The sequence below is a fragment of the Hevea brasiliensis genome, chromosome 4 (assembly GCF_030052815.1).
Source record: "Hevea brasiliensis isolate MT/VB/25A 57/8 chromosome 4, ASM3005281v1, whole genome shotgun sequence".
In the NCBI taxonomy this organism is placed as follows: domain Eukaryota; kingdom Viridiplantae; phylum Streptophyta; class Magnoliopsida; order Malpighiales; family Euphorbiaceae; genus Hevea; species Hevea brasiliensis.
The window spans coordinates 1,956,098-1,974,112 of NC_079496.1; the positions used below are offsets into that span (position 1 = coordinate 1,956,098).

Below are 18,015 nucleotides of genomic sequence, written 5' to 3' on the forward strand. Positions count from 1 at the left end.
TATAATGTTTATTTTTAATTAATTATTGGAAATATAAAATATTATTTTAATATTTTTATTTTAATTAATAATATAAAAATATAAAAATTAAAACATCCCTGTAAAAACATGGCAAGATTGAGCATGTTAGCTTTTAACACATTCCCATATTTTGATTTTCAGGCTAAAAAGAGGAATAATAATTTCTTTAATCGTAGGAATCAGATTTTTGTGAGAATAAATATGAAAAAAAATGAGTTTCTAAACACGTATAAAGAAAATTATTTCCATTTATATGTAAATTTTTAAGGAATTATACAAAACCTTAATAAGAGTAAAGAATATTCTAAAAATACATGTAATTTTCTTTTTAATTCAAGTTATTTAATATGAATAAAACTGTTTGTATTACTATTGTAACTGTTATTAATAAAAAATATTAAATATACTAATTATAAATGATTAAAATTTATATAATATATTTTAATTATAAAAATTTTAAAATAGTTAAATAATTTATTTAAATTATTTTTTAATATTTAAAATAATAATTTTTCAAAAAGTAAATCACTGTTTAGCAAACATACCACCATCCCTTTAAAAAATGTTTAAAATTTGTATTCATTTGCCTTTACCTTCTCCACTCATTCTTCAAATCATGAAACCAACACCTCAAATTTCGCAGGATCCTTTCGTACTATATCGGAGCAGACACCAATTGGCAATTGTACATTGAACCTTTGTGTGGACATTCATTTATGAGTTTGGGTTAGCTTGGGCTGATGACAGATTGAATTTTTATAAATATTTAATTTAATTAAATTTTAATAAAATAAATTTAAATATTATATAATTAATTTTAAAATAAATTTAAATTAAAAAAATATTTATAATAAATTTAAGTTGAATTTAAATTTTATATACTGTGTATCTATTATTTAAATTTATTTATATAAATTATTAATTAAATATAAAATATATATTTTTTATAATAATATTTATAAATTTTTATATATTTTATTTTATATAAAATGAAATTTAAATATAAAATTTTTTTCCAAAGTGCTTAGCTTCGTCATCCACTCATCATTTACTAACAAATTAAATATAAAATATTTATTTAAAAAAAAACCCATCGATTAAATATCTTTTTAATATATTTACATAATTTATATTTATTATTAAATATACGGTTAATATTTTATTATTTATAAATTATTTTTTAAAATTATAAAAAAATTAAATTTTAATCTCAGTTGAAATTAATTAGATAAGTCAAATATAACTTAATTTTATTTATTTATTTTCTTAAGGTATTTAATGAGCAGGAGAATTAATTCCTTGTCCGTAACAAGAACAGATTCCCCACCCCGATCCCACTTGCGCTTGGTCTAGCAGAGGGCTTATTGGGTATTATGGAGAATTAAAAGTACTATTTTGTAATTAAGCAGTCTTGTGAAATTACCTGATCTCTGCAAAACCCTTGCTTATAAATAAGCTTTGTCTACGACTAAGCAAACCCTCTCTCCCTCTCTCGCGTACTTGTTGCTGCTTCTTCTCTCCTTTTTGTGGATCGATCCGAGAGAAACTCAGCGATCATGTTGGTCTATCAGGATTTGCTTACCGGTGATTTCCTAATATTTATTTTGATTTTGATTTTGATTTTGATTTATATTTGTGTTTCTGAATTCATTGTCTTAGATCTCGTTTTGATTGTTTTGGGTTCTTCATCATGGTATTTTGTTTTAGATTTTGGATCCAATACTTGTTTTTATTGTTGTGTATATGGGGATCTGTAGCTTTCTGGCATATTTGGTTCATTTTATTATTATTATTTTTTCGTTTGGGTGAGTGATTCTGATTCGCGGTTTTCCTTGTTTCTCAATGAATTTGCTTTTTCGTTGGAGAACAGTAAGAGTGTGGAGTACCTCATCTTTTAGCTGTAAAAATTAGCGAAATTTCGTGTTCTGTTTTTAAGATTTTGTTGTCAATTGATGGGATTTACCACATGTTAAGGATTTGTTGCTGGCTGATTGGATTTTACCGTCAATTTTAGGATTAGTTCATGCTGGTGATGTTTGTTTTTTCTTGTTCTTATCTCGTTTTATCTATACATCATATAACCCATTTAGTTTTGCTTGCGGATGCTTTGTTTATAGTCTTCCTTTGCATGCTCTACTAGTCTAGTTTTTTCCTTTTTAATTAGTATAAGTCTTCTTGCATTGATTTGGAATTGCCTTCACGATACTAATATAGTAACTAAAAACTAAACCAGTAACTTACCATATACTACCAAAACTCATGTATGCCTTGAAGTTTTACTCTGGTCCCTGGCTCACTAGGTTGCCTTATACACTTGAGAGATTATATAGTTTACTTTGAAAGGAAATTGTCAATTTTTGACTTTCTTTGGATAGTATAGATGTTGACCACATAAATTTTGTTTATGAATTTCAGGTGATGAGCTTCTCTCTGACTCGTTCCCATACAAGGAAATTCATAATGGCATTCTGTGGGAAGTTGAGGGGAAGGTAAATATTGGTGAATTCTTGGTTTGTACGGGTACTAATTGCTTGATAAATGTTAGATGATTTTGTAATTGTTACTTCTTATTTGGCTTATGTGTTTTGGTTTGTAGTGGGTTGTTCAAGGGGCTGTTGATGTAGACATTGGTGCAAATCCTTCTGCTGAAGGTGCTGATGAAGATGAGGGTGTTGATGACCAGGCTGTTAAAGTGGTTGACATTGTCGACACATTTAGGCTCCAGGTGAGTCCTGTGTGCTGCTGTTAAATTTTTTGATTTTGGAAAAAGAAATTGAAATTTGATGGGCATAAATAATGCTTGTAGGAGCAACCTGCTTTTGACAAGAAGCAGTTTGTCACATACATGAAGAGGTTCATCAAGTTGTTGACACCTAAGCTGGACGAGGAGAAGCAAGAGTCTTTCAAGAAAAACATTGAGGGAGCAACCAAGTTCCTGCTCTCGAAGCTCAGTGACCTCCAATTGTAAGTACCATTCAGTTGATGTAATTCATCCATTGACTATGTCTTTTCATGTCTACAGCTTGGTCTCTTCTTTATTTTTGGCTCTACGAATATAGAGCCATCAGTGCCACTTAGTGATATTAACAATCCTTTCTCATCTTGCAGTTTTGTGGGGGAGAGCATGCATGATGATGGCAGTCTTGTGTTTGCTTACTACAGGGAAGGTGCCACTGACCCAACATTTTTGTACTTTGCATATGCTTTGAAGGAGGTCAAGTGCTAAGAAGGGAGGATAGCTAGCTTCGAAGTGGAAGTTCTTGCTGTAGTCTAGTTTTTGTCTCTGTACTCTTGCATTTGGTGCCGCGTGCCTTCTATTTTGATTTAATTGTGGTTGATTGACTATAACTTGCTTTTCTATTTTGCGTTTTAGTGTCTTGTTTGACAAGTTATTTAATCTTTCGTTGAGTGTATTCTAAATTTATCAACAATTGGATATTTAGTTTATATAGTTGTTGTTTTGTTCTCTTTCCTGTGAACTGAGGTCTGTTTCACTTCTTCATGGATGACGTTATCTATGCTGTGGAATTTGCTAGGTTGGTCATGGCCATGGCCATGCGATTTTGACTTACGGTGGTTGTTCAATTCTATTTGCCAAAGATCACACAAGTCTTTGGAAGTTTGGTGGGGAAAAGTACTGAAATGTTTTAGGGCTTCATGTGGGGGAGCCAGTTCATTTGAGGCTTTTGAAGTCTTGATATCCCCCAGTAGAAGATTTGATCACTTGAAAGTAGAAGATTAAAAAGGAGGAGGTGTCCTAGGATGTGTTCTGTAGGCCTCCTAAGATTTATTTGGGATCGCAAGTTTTGCCTTTGTTTTGAGGCCCATTTGTCACGTTGCATCTGGTATGTAAGTGGATGGGTAAAATTTTCTTTCTTTTGGAGCTTCTTTGGTTGAATTCTATTTTCAATTTGGTTTTAATAAAAATTATAATTCAAAATTTGATTATATATTAAATTTGATGAAATTTGAAATTACATTTCCTTATTAAAAAATTTCACTTGATCATTATTTTTTATATTTATTAATTTTTAAACTTGTTAAACATCATTAAGTACTGAAAAAAAATTTAAAGAGAGATTTATTTTAGCTTATGATTAATTTAGCATCTTATTAATTTTTTATACACTCACTTTCTATTTTATGCAACATGAAATGCCTTTCTTAATAAATCTCCTATATTATGAAATTTATTTTATATTTATTAATATATTATTAACTATTATAAATTTATTAGATATAGGATTTTTTTATAAAGTAAAAAATTATAATTTTTAAATTTTACATTTAAGATAATTTAGAAAATAAAAATTAATGAATTTTAATTAAAAATTATATTAAATATAAATTATATGAAATTTAATTAAATTTTATATTTTAAGTTGTGTAATTTAAATATCGTTGGCTTTGTTGTTTGGGTCATTGTCCCTTCCTATTTGCCTTCTCTTCTTCATTTTGATATTTTCCATCTAGTTTTTTTAATTTACTTTTTTTAATGCCTGTTTGGTATTGTATTTGAATGTCCAAAATTATTTTTTTAATAAAATACTAATTTATATGTTATTAAAAAATAATTTTAAAAAATAATTTTATTTTTTAATATTTTTATAATTAAAATTTAATATTTTTAATTTTAAATTAATTTTTAATATTTTTTAATTAATATATAAAAAAATAATTAATTCTAACAATAATACTAAATAGGCTCTTAGTTCTAATTTGGGTGCAAGGGTTAGGTCTCTTGGCTCAAGAAGCTTTTCTTGGGTTTTAATATAATTATGAGTTTAAAAAAAAATTATGTATAAAAGATGATGAAATTCATTTAAAATGAATTTTAATTAAAATTTAACTAAATTTTATAAAATTTTTATAGAATGAAATCCAACCAAACACTATTAGATTTTGAATTAGAACATTGCCTCTGTGCTTAATGGTAGCATGCTTGCTATATTAGAAACCCCATTTGATCCCTTGAAAGCTTAAGGCTCGTTGACAAACTCTGATCCCAGCGACATGGATGTTGAATCCCTATTAAGAAAGAATTCAGACATTTATCAAGAAATTATTGATAATGTCTGGTAAAAGAAGTGGAAGTGCTTTTTTAAGAAAATTCATTACCAAGGACTGCTTTGGATTCTTACATTATTGTAGTCGCATGTTCCATAAAAATATTTTTTTTGTGATAACCCTCATACTAAATTCGTTTTTTTTTTCCTATTTAATTTTTACTGAAATTCAAATTTAATATTTTATTATCCTTAAACGACTTTATTAATTTTTTATAGATAAATATATTTCATTGATTAAAAATACCTGAGTTTCATCAATTAAAGGTAATTAAAAAGATTTGCCGTATTTGAAAATTTTTCATATATATATTTTTTTCTTGCATGTGATCATGTTTTCTTCCCATGAAATTGTTTATGATTGCCACTCGAATTGCTAGCAAGATACATTAAAGTTGTGATTATGACACTGATTAGAGTATCAGCTGCGAAATTCGGGGAAACACGCAAACCAAGTAGTAAGAATTCGGCCACGCAATTATCAGGTGGAAGATAGCTTTGTGCTTCTTTCCCAATCAACACAGAATAGGGAGCATTATGAACACAGTGCAAGCGGATTGAAAAATTATTTTTAATCACCAGATAGTCAACTTGATAAACCTATGACGACTTTTTTTCTATTACGCTTTGTTTGGAAGAGACAATGTTTCGTAAAGGAAGAGTTTTCATATTTTTAAATTTTTATAATTTTTTTATTACTTAAAAAGAATGGAAAGTTTTTTATATTTTAAATATTTTGAAGTTAAAAAAAAAAACTTCTAATTCACCTATTTTATATATAAGAATTAAAAGTATTTAGAGATTTTTTAATAGAATGAAAATGAAGATTTTCAGATATTTTATGCATTTTACATCAGTTCTATAAAAAGATTTTTTATATTATATATATGGATTTGTAAATCTCTTCTTATGAATTAACCGTTGAAGTAAAGTTATGTGGATTCATATTACTTGGTATCAGTGGCTCATTATTTTAGATCATACGCAAAGATTTTCTAATGTTCTTTGAGAGAGATCGGAATGAACGAGTCATGATTCTGATTTTTTTACAAGGGCTTTTAATCTAAAGAGATCGAAAATTATGTATCTTATGTCAGCTCTACAAAGAAATCTTAAGTGTTATGTATAAGGATTTGCAAACCTCTCTGGTCATTATGTCAATGGGGATATTTTCATATGCAAGGTTATAATCAAAGTTATTAAATTCAAATAATATTTGTAATCAATGCAAGAGTGATAAGCCAACCTACAATTAAAAAGTCTAAAATGAGGTGGATGTACAGCTAAAAAGGATGCTAATTTTTGCCTAATTGTGTTAAAGGCATCATTAAACTTTAATTCAAATTTGCACTATTTGATTAATTTGCTAGATCTCAACCTCACATACTTTAAGTTAAAGCAAGGCTTTATTAAAAAAACAAAAAAAAGTGAACTGCAAGGTATGATGGGGTTAGGCCATATTGAAAAGGAGAGCTATTTAAGTTGTCCCACTTTGAAGAAGATTCACAGGGCATTTATTCATCCCTCATAAGGTCCCACTATGACCACAACAAGACACCCTAAAAGACCCATGTTTCAAGCTAAACAAACTAGCTAATGTGAACCTTTAAACAACACACTTGAATCCCTAGGCACCTTCACTGAATCTAAGATCAGGGGAAGTGGGATTTCTTGAATTGTGAATTGAGATCATCCCCTCTCCCCCAAGAAGAAGAAGGGAAGGAGTGTGCTTTCCCTTTTTCAATTAAAAAAGCAAAAAACAATTTTATTGAGTTTTTTGGTCAAGGTTGGCAGATAAAAATACTTTTTAAAAAATATAATTTTAAATATTTTAAATATATATATATAACCAATAAACAGTTGGATCAGTGAAAATTTTTAAATTTTAGAGTCATTATTGTTAGAAAAATTTTCTTTAATTAGTTCTATTTACTAATCTAAGGATCATTGTTAAAAGCTACTGGTAAAAGCTATGGAGCAAAGAGGAAACTGATAAATAAACATGCACAAAGTGAAGTCTAATCTTTTTAATAATTATTTGATCATATGAAAGATTGAATATAAAATTAGATGTAAACTATTGTTGCCATCATCATCATTTCTCATGTTGTTTGTGTGTCAATTTGCCCTTATTTTTCTTCCTTATTACTTGTTTATCAATCTGCCTTCTCTTCTATGTTTTATAATCATACGAGAATCCAATGCTTTTGAGATGTCTTTGATAACTTTTTTAATTAAATTAAGCAATTTTTATTTTTTTTCCTTTTAATAAAAATGATAAATTTGATAAACTTCGTGGTTAATACATCCTATATAATTATAAAAGAGAATATATTTTTAATAGAATACTGATTATTTAGATAAGAGTATATTCTATTTGATTTTCAATCAGTAATTATAAAGTTTTTAATTTTTAATTATCAATTTAGTTAGTTTTAATTTATTAATTAAAATAATTGAACTTTTATTAATTAATATATTAAATATAATTTTATTAATAATATATTATATATAATAATTATTTTATAATTTTATAATAATATTTAACATATAATTATTTTCTTATTAAAATTAAATCATATTTATTATCTTTATAAATATGTATTTTTATTAATAATTAAATAAATAATAGTATAAAATATATTTTTTATTTTTATAGTTAATTTTGATAATAACGATTAATTTTAATTTAATTTAGTTAATAAATTTATAATTAATTAATTAAAAATTCAATTCAATTAAGTTGAATTAATAAATATTCACCTAGATTAGTGCCATGCAACAGACTACCAAGTCTCTATGACACCATTTAAAATGAGGATTTACGAGTTTTGGAATTGTAATGTTTTGTCTCTTATCAAATCATAATAATTAACAAAATATTATATTTAAAATGAATGAAATGACTTAATTTTAGACAAAAGCAAATTATAATAATTAAATAATTTATTTTATAAAGTATAAAATATTAATAATAAATTTAATTTTTAAAAACAAATTATTTGGAAAATTTCTCTTATTTGAAATGTAAAATTTTATAATAATTTAATTTAAGTATTTTTTATTATTAATTTTTATATTTAAAATAATTTTTATTTTATTTTATTTTTAATTTTGAAAAAACAAAATTGAAATGGCTTATTTTTGAGCTCGATATTTAGGAACAAGGGCATTTTTGTCATTTGGAGCTCCGTCGTGTCCGCTTGGAAGAAAACAAAAAAGAAAAATCAGTAAAACAAAAGTGGAGGGTAGATTAATTATTTATTTTCAAAATAGCCGTTCAATAAAATTTTGAAAAATTATAGTTAGAAAAAAAAAACCCATATTACGATCTCTCTCTCTCTCGTCACTGACGCAGAAAAATTTCAAGCACAGCCTTCTTCTTCTTCTCCTTCTCCTTCAATCTCATTAACAACCAATAAAATTTTGGGTTTTTTGCGTTGTTTCTACAGTATTAGATCTGATCGTGAATTTTTTACTTTCACTCTTTTTTTTTTTTAATTTTATTTTTTAACCTCTGCACAGATCTCGTTATTTCTCTTCGATTCCATCTGGTAACTCTATCTATCTCTTTCTTTTGTGTTATTGCGTGAAATGTGGTTGCTGATTTTTGGGAATGAATTTTAGGGTTGGAATTGAAATTGGATTTGGTTGGATTGCAGAAATTTGGTGGATTGGAGTTGTGTTTTAGACGAATAATTTTTTCATGTTCTGTTTTGGATTCGAATTTTCTTCTCCTGGTGGGTGTTGCTCTTTTTTTTTTTAATCGTATTTATGTTTATTTTGTTTTATGGATTTGTTTTTTTTTTTTTAATTTTGTCTTTTTTTGGGTGTGAAGCCTTGTTAAATAGATCTTGAAAATTGGCTCCGCAAAAGCGCTCGCAGCGCCACATGGGCGGCCAGATGCAGCAGAGCAATGCTGCTGCGGCGACCGCTCTGTATGATCATGCCAGCGGTGGGCCTCTGAATAATGCAGGCCCCGCAAGCGATGCTGGCGATGCGGTCATGGCACGGTGGCTCCAGTCTGCGGGCTTGCAGCATCTGGCCTCTCCCTTGGCTACGACGGGCATCGATCACCGTCTCCTTCCTAATCTCCTAATGCAGGTAATGTTTTGGTTGCTTCTTCTTCTTTATATATATATATACACCTTTGTCTTCTATTCATCATACTGGGAGTTAGGCTATTTTATTTTGTAGCGTGTGATATCTTGTATGGTTTGGACAGTGGTTTTGAGAATCTTTTGCATTACTCCCACATGAAAATTGATGATTTTGCTTAGGGGAAGTAGTTTGGAGAAGTTTATAGTGTTAATTTTTGAGTTTTCTTTGTGGACTCAGGTTCTTCTTGCAAACGTGCTTATCTTTGGTCTGACTAGTTGACACACGATTAATCTATGAGCTGCTTTAGTGAGAAACACATGCTCCTTTGTTTTGGTTGATAATTGATATGCATCCAATTTTGCACAGCATTTTCAAATTAAGTTTCTGTAAAATGGATTGTTAGTGCCGATAAACAATTTGATCCCATTTCAGTGACCCAGAGAGCAAGGTTTGTCTCTTTGATAATTTTATGGTTAGTTGTCTGTCTGCAAATTTCATGCACAATCCATACCGTCTTTATATTTTCATGTACGGTTTCCCTACTGTCTAATGTCGTTTCCAAGAGTTTTGTATTTTTACTAATTTATGAATAGCATTCATATTTTTATGTCTTTGTTAAAGGGTTACGGAGCACAATCTGCTGAAGAAAAGCAGAGGCTTTTCAAGCTAATGAGAAACCTCAATTTCAATGGAGAATCAGGTTCTGATCCTTACACACCAACTGCCCAAACTTCAGCTGGTATGGCTGTATCAGATGGTTTTTATTCTCCAGAGTTCAGGGGTGATTTTGGAGCTGGCCTTTTAGATCTTCATGCTATGGATGATACAGAGCTTCTATCCGAGGTATGGCTCTTTATGGAGTGTTTTGTCTGAGGGGTGATTCCGCCTTTTTTTTTTTTTTTGATAAGAGATAAGGGACGTCAATGGCCTTGTACTGAAGGAGTTTATTTACAGGAAAAAAAATGAAAAAATTTAAAGGAAGTATGGCATCTAAAGTATTGTCCACTAAAACATTGCAACCGATAAAAGTAGTATCCACTCTCTTCATCCATCTGTTTTAGGTATTTCTCATTATTTGCCTCTCCCACTTCTCCATCTCAGTTAGTAATAGCGTGGTAAGAGTTACAACTCAACTCAACTAAACCCTTATCTCAAAAATTTGGGGTCGGCTATATGGATTCTCTTTCTTCACTCTAAACGATTTTGTGTTAAATCCTCAGAAATGTTTAATGCTTCTAGGTCATGTTATACTACTCTCCTCCAAGTCAATTTAGGTCTACTCCTTTTTTTGTTTTTATCCTCTAACCTAATGTACTCTACTTGTCTAACTGGAGCCTCCGTATGTGTACGCTTCACATGACCAAACCGCCTCAATCTCCCTTCTCTCAACTTATCTTCAATTGGCACCACTCCTACCTTTTCTCTAATACTCTCATTACGGACTTTATCTATTCTAGTATGGCCACTCATCCACTTTAACATTCTCATCTCTGTAACTCTTATCTTATACGCATACGACTTTTTCAGTGCCTAACATTCACTACCATATAACATAGCCGGTCGTATGGCTGTACAGTAAAATTTTCCTTTCAACTTATTGGAAATCTTGCGATCACATAAAACTCACGTAGCACGTCTCCATTTCAAACATCCGACTTTAATCCTATGATTAACATCATCCTTACATCTCCCATCTACTAGGACTGAGTTTAGATATTTAAAGTGATTACTTTGGGATAGTACCACTCCATTCAAACTAACTACTTCCCTATCACTAGTTTGGCCTTCACTGAACTTGCAATGTATATATTCTGTCTTCGTTCTACTTAATTTAAAACCCTTTGATTCTAGAGTACTTCTTCAAAGCTCTAGCTTTCTATTGACTCCTTCTCGTGTCTCATCTATCAGAACAATATCATCTGCAAACATCATGCATCAAGGAATACTCTCTTGTATGTGTTTCGTCAATTCATCTAAAACTAATGTAAAATGGTAAGGGCTTATGGTTGATCCTTGGTGTAATCCAATCGAAAAATCTTTTGTGTCCCTTCTCACTGTGCGCACAATAGTAGTTGCTCCTTCATACATATCTTTCAACACCGTGGTAAGAGTTACTAACTACAAAATGAAATCCAGGAGTTTAGAATGGACCCCAATGAGCTTTATGAGTTCTGTTGTTTTTAATGGGCTGTGTATGAATTACATACAACTAAAATGGATTTACTTGTTTAATAATAATCAGCTTTATGAGAAAGTACAGATATATTTATTTAATTTTTTTTCCTTTCCCTGTGTTAGCGATTGTTGTTTTGATTTCTTGGCAGCATGTCATCTCCGAACCTTTTGAGCCATCGCCATTTATGCCTGGTGGTTCAAAAGGATTTGATGACTTAAATGCAAACCAGCAAAGAGAGCAAAATAATCCTGATCCGTCTGCTCCATCTACCACTAATGAAAAGGAGAACAACACTAGGGAAAATAATGTGGCTAAAATTAAAGTTGTGGTAAGTTGGTTATATATCTAGCATATCTTTCTCTTCTCCCTCTCCTCTTGCATGTGCCTGTGTGGTGTGTAAGTGCTTGTTATGTTGTGAATGCTCCATTTTACACATAAATGCTATTTTTTTCATAGAGGGAACAATTTAATTACTCGGCTTTCAGATATAATTTGCTAGACTTAGTTATTTTTACTGCTAGTGCCTAGAGATATCAAGCACAATTATCATATTTCTCTATCATTCATTTAATTTCGACTTGTAGGTTGTTTCTGTGGCTAGTTTTATTTATTAAGGGAAGATACAATAGAGATCTTGTTTTCTATGGGATCTTTTGTGGGAATACACAGAAAACCCAAGTTCAGAAGACATGCCATGTGAAGAAATGAGTTTATACATATTTTTTGCAGAATTATGAAATACTGTGTGTGGATAGAAGAATATTAAATGAGGAGATTTGGAGTTATTTTAGTTTAAATTGTTTGAATGAAAGTTATCATGTTATTTTATTTAATAGATTCTTGAATGTGGTGATATCTTATTTGTGGTGGATAGTTTTTATGTTTTTCAAATCTAGCCCCATAAAATTTTTACTCACGTTCTGGTGTGTTTCTTTTATATATGCATACAGCTTATTCATGCTTATATGAGGATGCTCCTGTCTTTGTTCTGTTCCCTTTTCAATTTTTTCCGTGATTCACAAGCATATGGTGAAAAGTTTTTATTTGTTTTTTTGTTGCAGGTACGTAAAAGACCTCTTAACAAGAAGGAGATTGCTCGAAAGGAAGATGATATTGTAACTGTATCTGATAATGCTTTAACTGTTCATGAACCCAAGCTAAAGGTTTGTTCCCTTCCATCACAGACATTATAATTTTGGAATTTTCTGGTGAAGATAGGAAATGTTGATCATACCTATCCTTGTGTATGGAAAGGTGGATCTGACTGCATATGTTGAGAAGCATGAATTTTGTTTTGATGCTGTTCTGGATCAGCATGTCAGCAATGATGAGGTAACATTTACTGTTAGTCTTATATATAAAGTTCAGTATTATTACTGCTACATTAGTGTGTATATTAACTGTGAGAATGTATGAAAAGTTTAAGGCCTAATGACTAAGAAAAGACATGCCATACCCTTTCATGTTTGTTCAATTACAATTAAAACTTCTAATTTTGGCACTTCTTTCCCAATTGGAAAACCTAGTTTCAATTATAGCCAACCAGTTAAAAATATGATAAAAAATTAAATTCTATTTTTAAATGAGAAGTAGAAAATACATTTTCCTTTTACTTTCCTCTTCCCTTGTCTCTCTCTCCATTGATCACCCTTTCCCCCCTTTTCTCTCCTCTTGGGCACATGAATTTGATTGGGTAATTTAATTAGCTCATCTCTGGCTGTTCATTAGTTTGATTCAAGAAGGAAAAAATGATTTCTTCTCATGTTTAAACAGGTTTATCGTGTTACTGTGGAGCCAATTATTCCCTTCATTTTCCAGCGAACAAAAGCTACATGTTTTGCATATGGTCAGACAGGTAAAATTTTAGTTCATCCTTCCTCTATTATATATTAAGCTTGTATGATCAGGACTGAAGAAAATTTATACTAGAGCCTACTACATATACGCAAAAATTGGAAGTTGGTTAAATGCATCAAAACCCAGCAATAGTTGGAAGCATCTTTATTCTTTAAAAAAGAGGGAAGAATCAACTTTACAATGAAGGCACTCACTCATACTTGGCTAAACTGCTTTGTCTTTTAGGAATCGAGTGCTGAAAGGGAAGGAAAAAAGTAGCTGTGTGTGTTTGTGTGCGTGTGTGCTCGTGTATGTGCATATTTTCCCAGTATATTTTTTAGTGAGATTTGTTATATTTTTTTGCCTTTTGCATGTTGGTGCTGCCCGTTTCTGAAGTTAATTGTGGATAACTAAAACACTTTAGCTTTTATTTGCAGGTAGTGGTAAGACGTTCACCATGCAACCATTGCCTCTAAGAGCTGTGGAAGACCTTGTTAGATTGTTGCACCAGCCAGTTTATCGAAATCAGAGATTTAAACTGTGGCTTAGCTTTTTTGAAATATATGGTGGAAAACTCTTTGATCTTCTCAGTGATAGAAAGTAAGTATTTATCATTAGTGTTATTCATCTTTCTTTTCAATTAATATATTTTTCTTGGAATGGATTGATTTGTTAATCGAGAATATTATTTAGAAATGTCTGATGATTTTGTTCCCCCTTGGCCATCCTGTTCTTTGTAAGGCTTGTTATCTTTTCATAAACATCTACTGATATTATGTAGTCATGCATGTCTGTCTTTGTGGCTATATTCATGAATGTTTAATAACTGATCATTTGTACACATAGGTTACTGAATGACTTTGTTGTTCTCAAATAGGAAACTTTGCATGAGAGAAGATGGCCGACAACAAGTTTGTATTGTTGGCCTGCAAGAATTTGAAGTTTCTGATGTACAGATTGTTAAGGAATACATTGAGAAGGGAAATGCAGCAAGAAGTACAGGATCTACTGGTGCTAACGAGGAATCTTCAAGGTCACATGCTATCTTACAGCTTGCTGTTAAGAAGCACAGTGAGGTAAAAGACTCCAGGAGGAATAATGATGGGAATGAGTCTAAAAATGGAAAATTGGTTGGGAAAATTTCTTTTATTGATCTTGCTGGTAGTGAACGAGGTGCTGACACCACCGATAATGACCGACAAACAAGGTACCTTGTTTGCACTCTAATTTGATTTAGGTGTTCCTTGAACTTTGTTTATCTGTCAATGAAAGTTTATCTTGAGCAAATCTGGTATAGTTTTTCACTTACAAAAATTGAGATCTGTGTTTTACATGTGTAGTGTGTAAATAGGGAAGATTTCTTAATATGGGTCTTATTCAATTGTTTAGCATGAAGCTTCTGTGAGCAGTGTGCACATACAAGGTTCAAAGGATGTGGTGTTTATTAACTTGTTCATTATGTCGTATGCAGTATGCTTGTCTCATCTGCAAAAGTTATAATTAAAGGGGTATAATATGGAAGCTATTTTATTGAAATTCTAGAAATGTCAACATTGTTTGGAAAATTATGGATACTAAATGCAAACATGGTTTGAACTGTCTTTTAATATTAGAATATTGTGAAAAAGCTTGGTTGATATCACTATTTGTGTGTCTGCCTTTTTGATGTTGCTGTTTTCATTGCAATAAATACTTGAGTGCATATTCATACTATTCTCAATGAGTGGAACTAATTTAGCTGGTGGTGACCAGGCTAATTATTGTTATCTGATTTAGTTGGGGTTGGCAGAGCCATTTTGTTTTCCTTTTACCTGTTTATCAACCTCAGTATTGATGGTAAACGGTTGATATAAATTCTGGGGCAGTTTTCTAAATTAAATAAACTTTAAGTCTTGAAATCTTAAAATTTGTGGTAGATTTATTTCTTGTTTTATGCATTTGAAACTAGCCCTCTAGCACTGTCAGTTGAGCACTCATGAAGTATGAATTGGCCTTTTTCCATTGCCAGTGTTTTCTGGCTGTCCATTTACTTGTGAAGGTAATGCTGCCATTTGGTTCATTGCAGGATTGAAGGTGCTGAAATTAACAAGAGCCTTTTGGCCCTTAAGGAATGCATTCGTGCTCTGGACAATGACCAGATTCATATACCATTTCGCGGAAGCAAACTCACAGAAGTACTCCGTGACTCCTTTGTTGGAAACTCTAGGACAGTTATGATCTCTTGTATTTCTCCAAATGCAGGCTCATGTGAACATACACTCAATACTTTGAGATATGCAGATCGGTATGTATGTTCTTGTTTGAGCATCAGCTACTTTTATGTCCTCTGTTTACAGCAGTTCATTGTTTTTACACTTCGTTAAAACATATTTATTCAAATGGACAGGGTTAAAAGTCTTTCAAAAAGTGGAAACCCAAGAAAGGACCAGCCTGTAAATTCATTACCTCCAACTAACAAGGATGTATCATCAGCATCATCTTTGCCTGCTGATGTAGATGATGTTTTTGAACAACAAGAGGTGAAAGCAGTGGATACAGGTAGAAAGGTGGTAGAAAAAGAAACTTTTTCTTACAATCCTACTACTGATTTTGACAAACAGCCCTCAAGTTTTACTTCAAGTTATCCCTTGAGTGGACGAGAAGAAAGTGGGTCTTCTGGCTCTGTGGATAGGGAGAAGATTGAAATTAGTAATTCTTATTGTGGTTCTACAAGTCAAAAAGTCCAGTCACCATGCTCCCAAAACTCTGTGGATACAGAAGAGAAGATGCAAAAGGTGTCACCACCTCGTAGGAAAGGACCTAGGGAGGAAAAATCGGAAAAGCTTGGCAACTGGTTGAAAAAGGATAACAATGGTTCTGATCTTCCTTCTACAAACTCTAGGCAGCTGAATACAGGAAACTACAATACTGGATTGCGACAGCATGAACCTGATCCTCCTTCAGATGGGAATATCGATGCCATACTTGAGGTTTGCTATCTTATGTTTGTCTAGTATGTGTGTTATGGCTTCCATTGATCTCTTTCTATTGTGTTGTTTCTAGGAAGAAGAGGCCCTAATTGCAGCTCATAGAAAAGAAATAGAGGATACAATGGAGATTGTTCGTGAGGTAAGTGAAACTACATCTTTTTATGGTTTAATTCTAATCATGATTTTGAGTTGCTTTATTATCACTTCGGGATTTTTAATCATCAACTTATATTGAGAATTCTTGAATGTTCTGTGCTATGAAGATTAATCTGTTCTCTAATTATTTTCTAATTATTCTCAAAATGTGATAATTATTTTCTAATTGTTGTTGAAATGAATAATGTTTTTCTAGTTTGAATCTTCAACTGATCATTTGTTGAATTTGGGTGCCAGGAAATGAAACTGCTCTCAGAAGTTGACCAACCAGGCAGTCTCATTGATAGCTACGTGACCCAGTTAAGCTTTGTGCTCTCACGCAAGGCAGCAGGTCTGGTTAGTCTTCAAGCTCGCCTGGCTAGGTTCCAGCATCGACTAAAAGAACAAGAGATCCTTAGTCGGAAGAGGGTCCCTCGTTAATGCAGCATTTAGTCTGTCCTCTCCATTGATGAGATCTGATCCTATCTTGTAATTTCTTATGTACTTTTTGTTGCAATATGATTTTGTCATTGTTGAATGGTTTTGTTGATTTGATGTAATTGGTTCCTCTAATGGAGATTTACTTTCAATTATGATAGAGTCTCTATATATTTCACTCATGATTTTATTTTTCGTTCTCGCAGTCATGAGGCAGGGAGCCGTCTTTAGGTTTAACAAGGATGATCTGACGCACTACATGCCAACAGTTGCTGTTCGGTTTTCACATCCAGGCTTTCTTGCTTTTAGAGTGTGGTGGTGGGCATTACTGGTGATAGGTTTGTTAAACGTATAATTCTGATGCATCTGATTTGTTGGGTTAAAGTTTGTGTCCTTTCTCCTCTGAAAGTTGTTAAAAAGATGATTGGATTGGAAAGAAAGGGAAAAACAAAAAATGTGAAATATATATCTGCATAAATCGTGTTGTGAAATTATTTTTCTTGCAACTTCTTGACTTCGATGCGTCTGTGCATTAAAGTTTCGCAACCCAGTGTTGGGTTTGCCACGAAATGCACCGCTTGGAATATAAGAAGCTGAATGATTTTCTTTGCCCCAAATCATTAGATCAGTGGCAAATGAGTAATATGTCTTTCTTCAATCATTGAACTGTGTTAGACTAGAAAATTTTTTATAAATATTAAAAAATAATCATTCATTTATAAAAGAATTTTGTTTTATATATTACTCATAAATGTTGAAAATAAAAAATATTTAACCTTGCTTATTTAATAAAAAATTTAAAATATAATAATGTCGTAAATTTGATTTTAAAAATAAAAAATTAATTAATTCATTAATTAAATTTACTTATATATTGTAATAGATGTAATATTTATTTAATTAATTTTTAAAATAAATTATTTATTAAATCACTGACTAGTGAATTGAGTGTATGTTTGATATTACGTTTGGAAGGCTCAAAATTACTTTTCTAAATAAAATTACTATTGTAGATATTATTAAAAAAAGTAATTTAAAAAATTTATTTTATTTTAATATTTTTATGATTAAAATTTATTAAATTTAATTTAAATTATTTGTTTTAATATTTTTTAATTAATATATTTAAAAAAATAATTTTTTTAATAATAATTTTATCAATAATATCAAACAGGTTTTGACTAGATAATTCGTCGAATTGATTAGATAAATAAACTCAAACAACCATGGTTTTCAATGTTAATAAAAATTTATATTTTTTAATTCATATTAT

The 18,015-nt window shown here is 30.8% G+C and overlaps 2 protein-coding genes across 3 annotated transcripts; both read left to right on the top strand.

Moving 5' to 3' along the window:
- Window positions 1–1,420: 1,420 nt before the first annotated feature.
- Window positions 1,421–3,500, top strand: LOC110633061 (translationally-controlled tumor protein homolog). The gene is given in 5 exon segments (NM_001405315.1): window positions 1,421–1,605; window positions 2,437–2,510; window positions 2,618–2,746; window positions 2,828–2,985; window positions 3,130–3,500. Coding segments are annotated over 5 exon segments (507 nt in total). The 5' UTR covers window positions 1,421–1,577; the 3' UTR covers window positions 3,248–3,500.
- A 4,852-nt stretch (window positions 3,501–8,352) lies between these two features.
- Window positions 8,353–17,248, top strand: LOC110633049 (kinesin-like protein KIN-13A). 2 transcript variants are annotated; one of them, XM_058144953.1, is made up of 15 exons: window positions 8,353–8,641; window positions 8,750–8,827; window positions 8,926–9,191; window positions 9,810–10,031; window positions 11,513–11,692; window positions 12,426–12,527; window positions 12,619–12,696; window positions 13,138–13,219; window positions 13,638–13,800; window positions 14,078–14,407; window positions 15,266–15,484; window positions 15,587–16,169; window positions 16,243–16,308; window positions 16,563–16,793; window positions 16,949–17,248. In XM_058144953.1, exons 3-14 carry the CDS (start codon window positions 8,979–8,981, stop codon window positions 16,743–16,745), a joined length of 2,421 nt encoding a protein of 806 aa, XP_058000936.1. In that variant the 5' UTR covers window positions 8,353–8,641; window positions 8,750–8,827; window positions 8,926–8,978; the 3' UTR covers window positions 16,746–16,793; window positions 16,949–17,248. The 2 variants fall into 2 exon arrangements, with proteins under 2 accessions (XP_058000936.1, XP_058000937.1); XM_058144954.1 differs by lacking the exon at window positions 16,949–17,248 and having other exon boundaries at window positions 8,366–8,641; window positions 16,563–16,897.
- The last annotated feature ends 767 nt before the right edge of the window (window positions 17,249–18,015 follow it).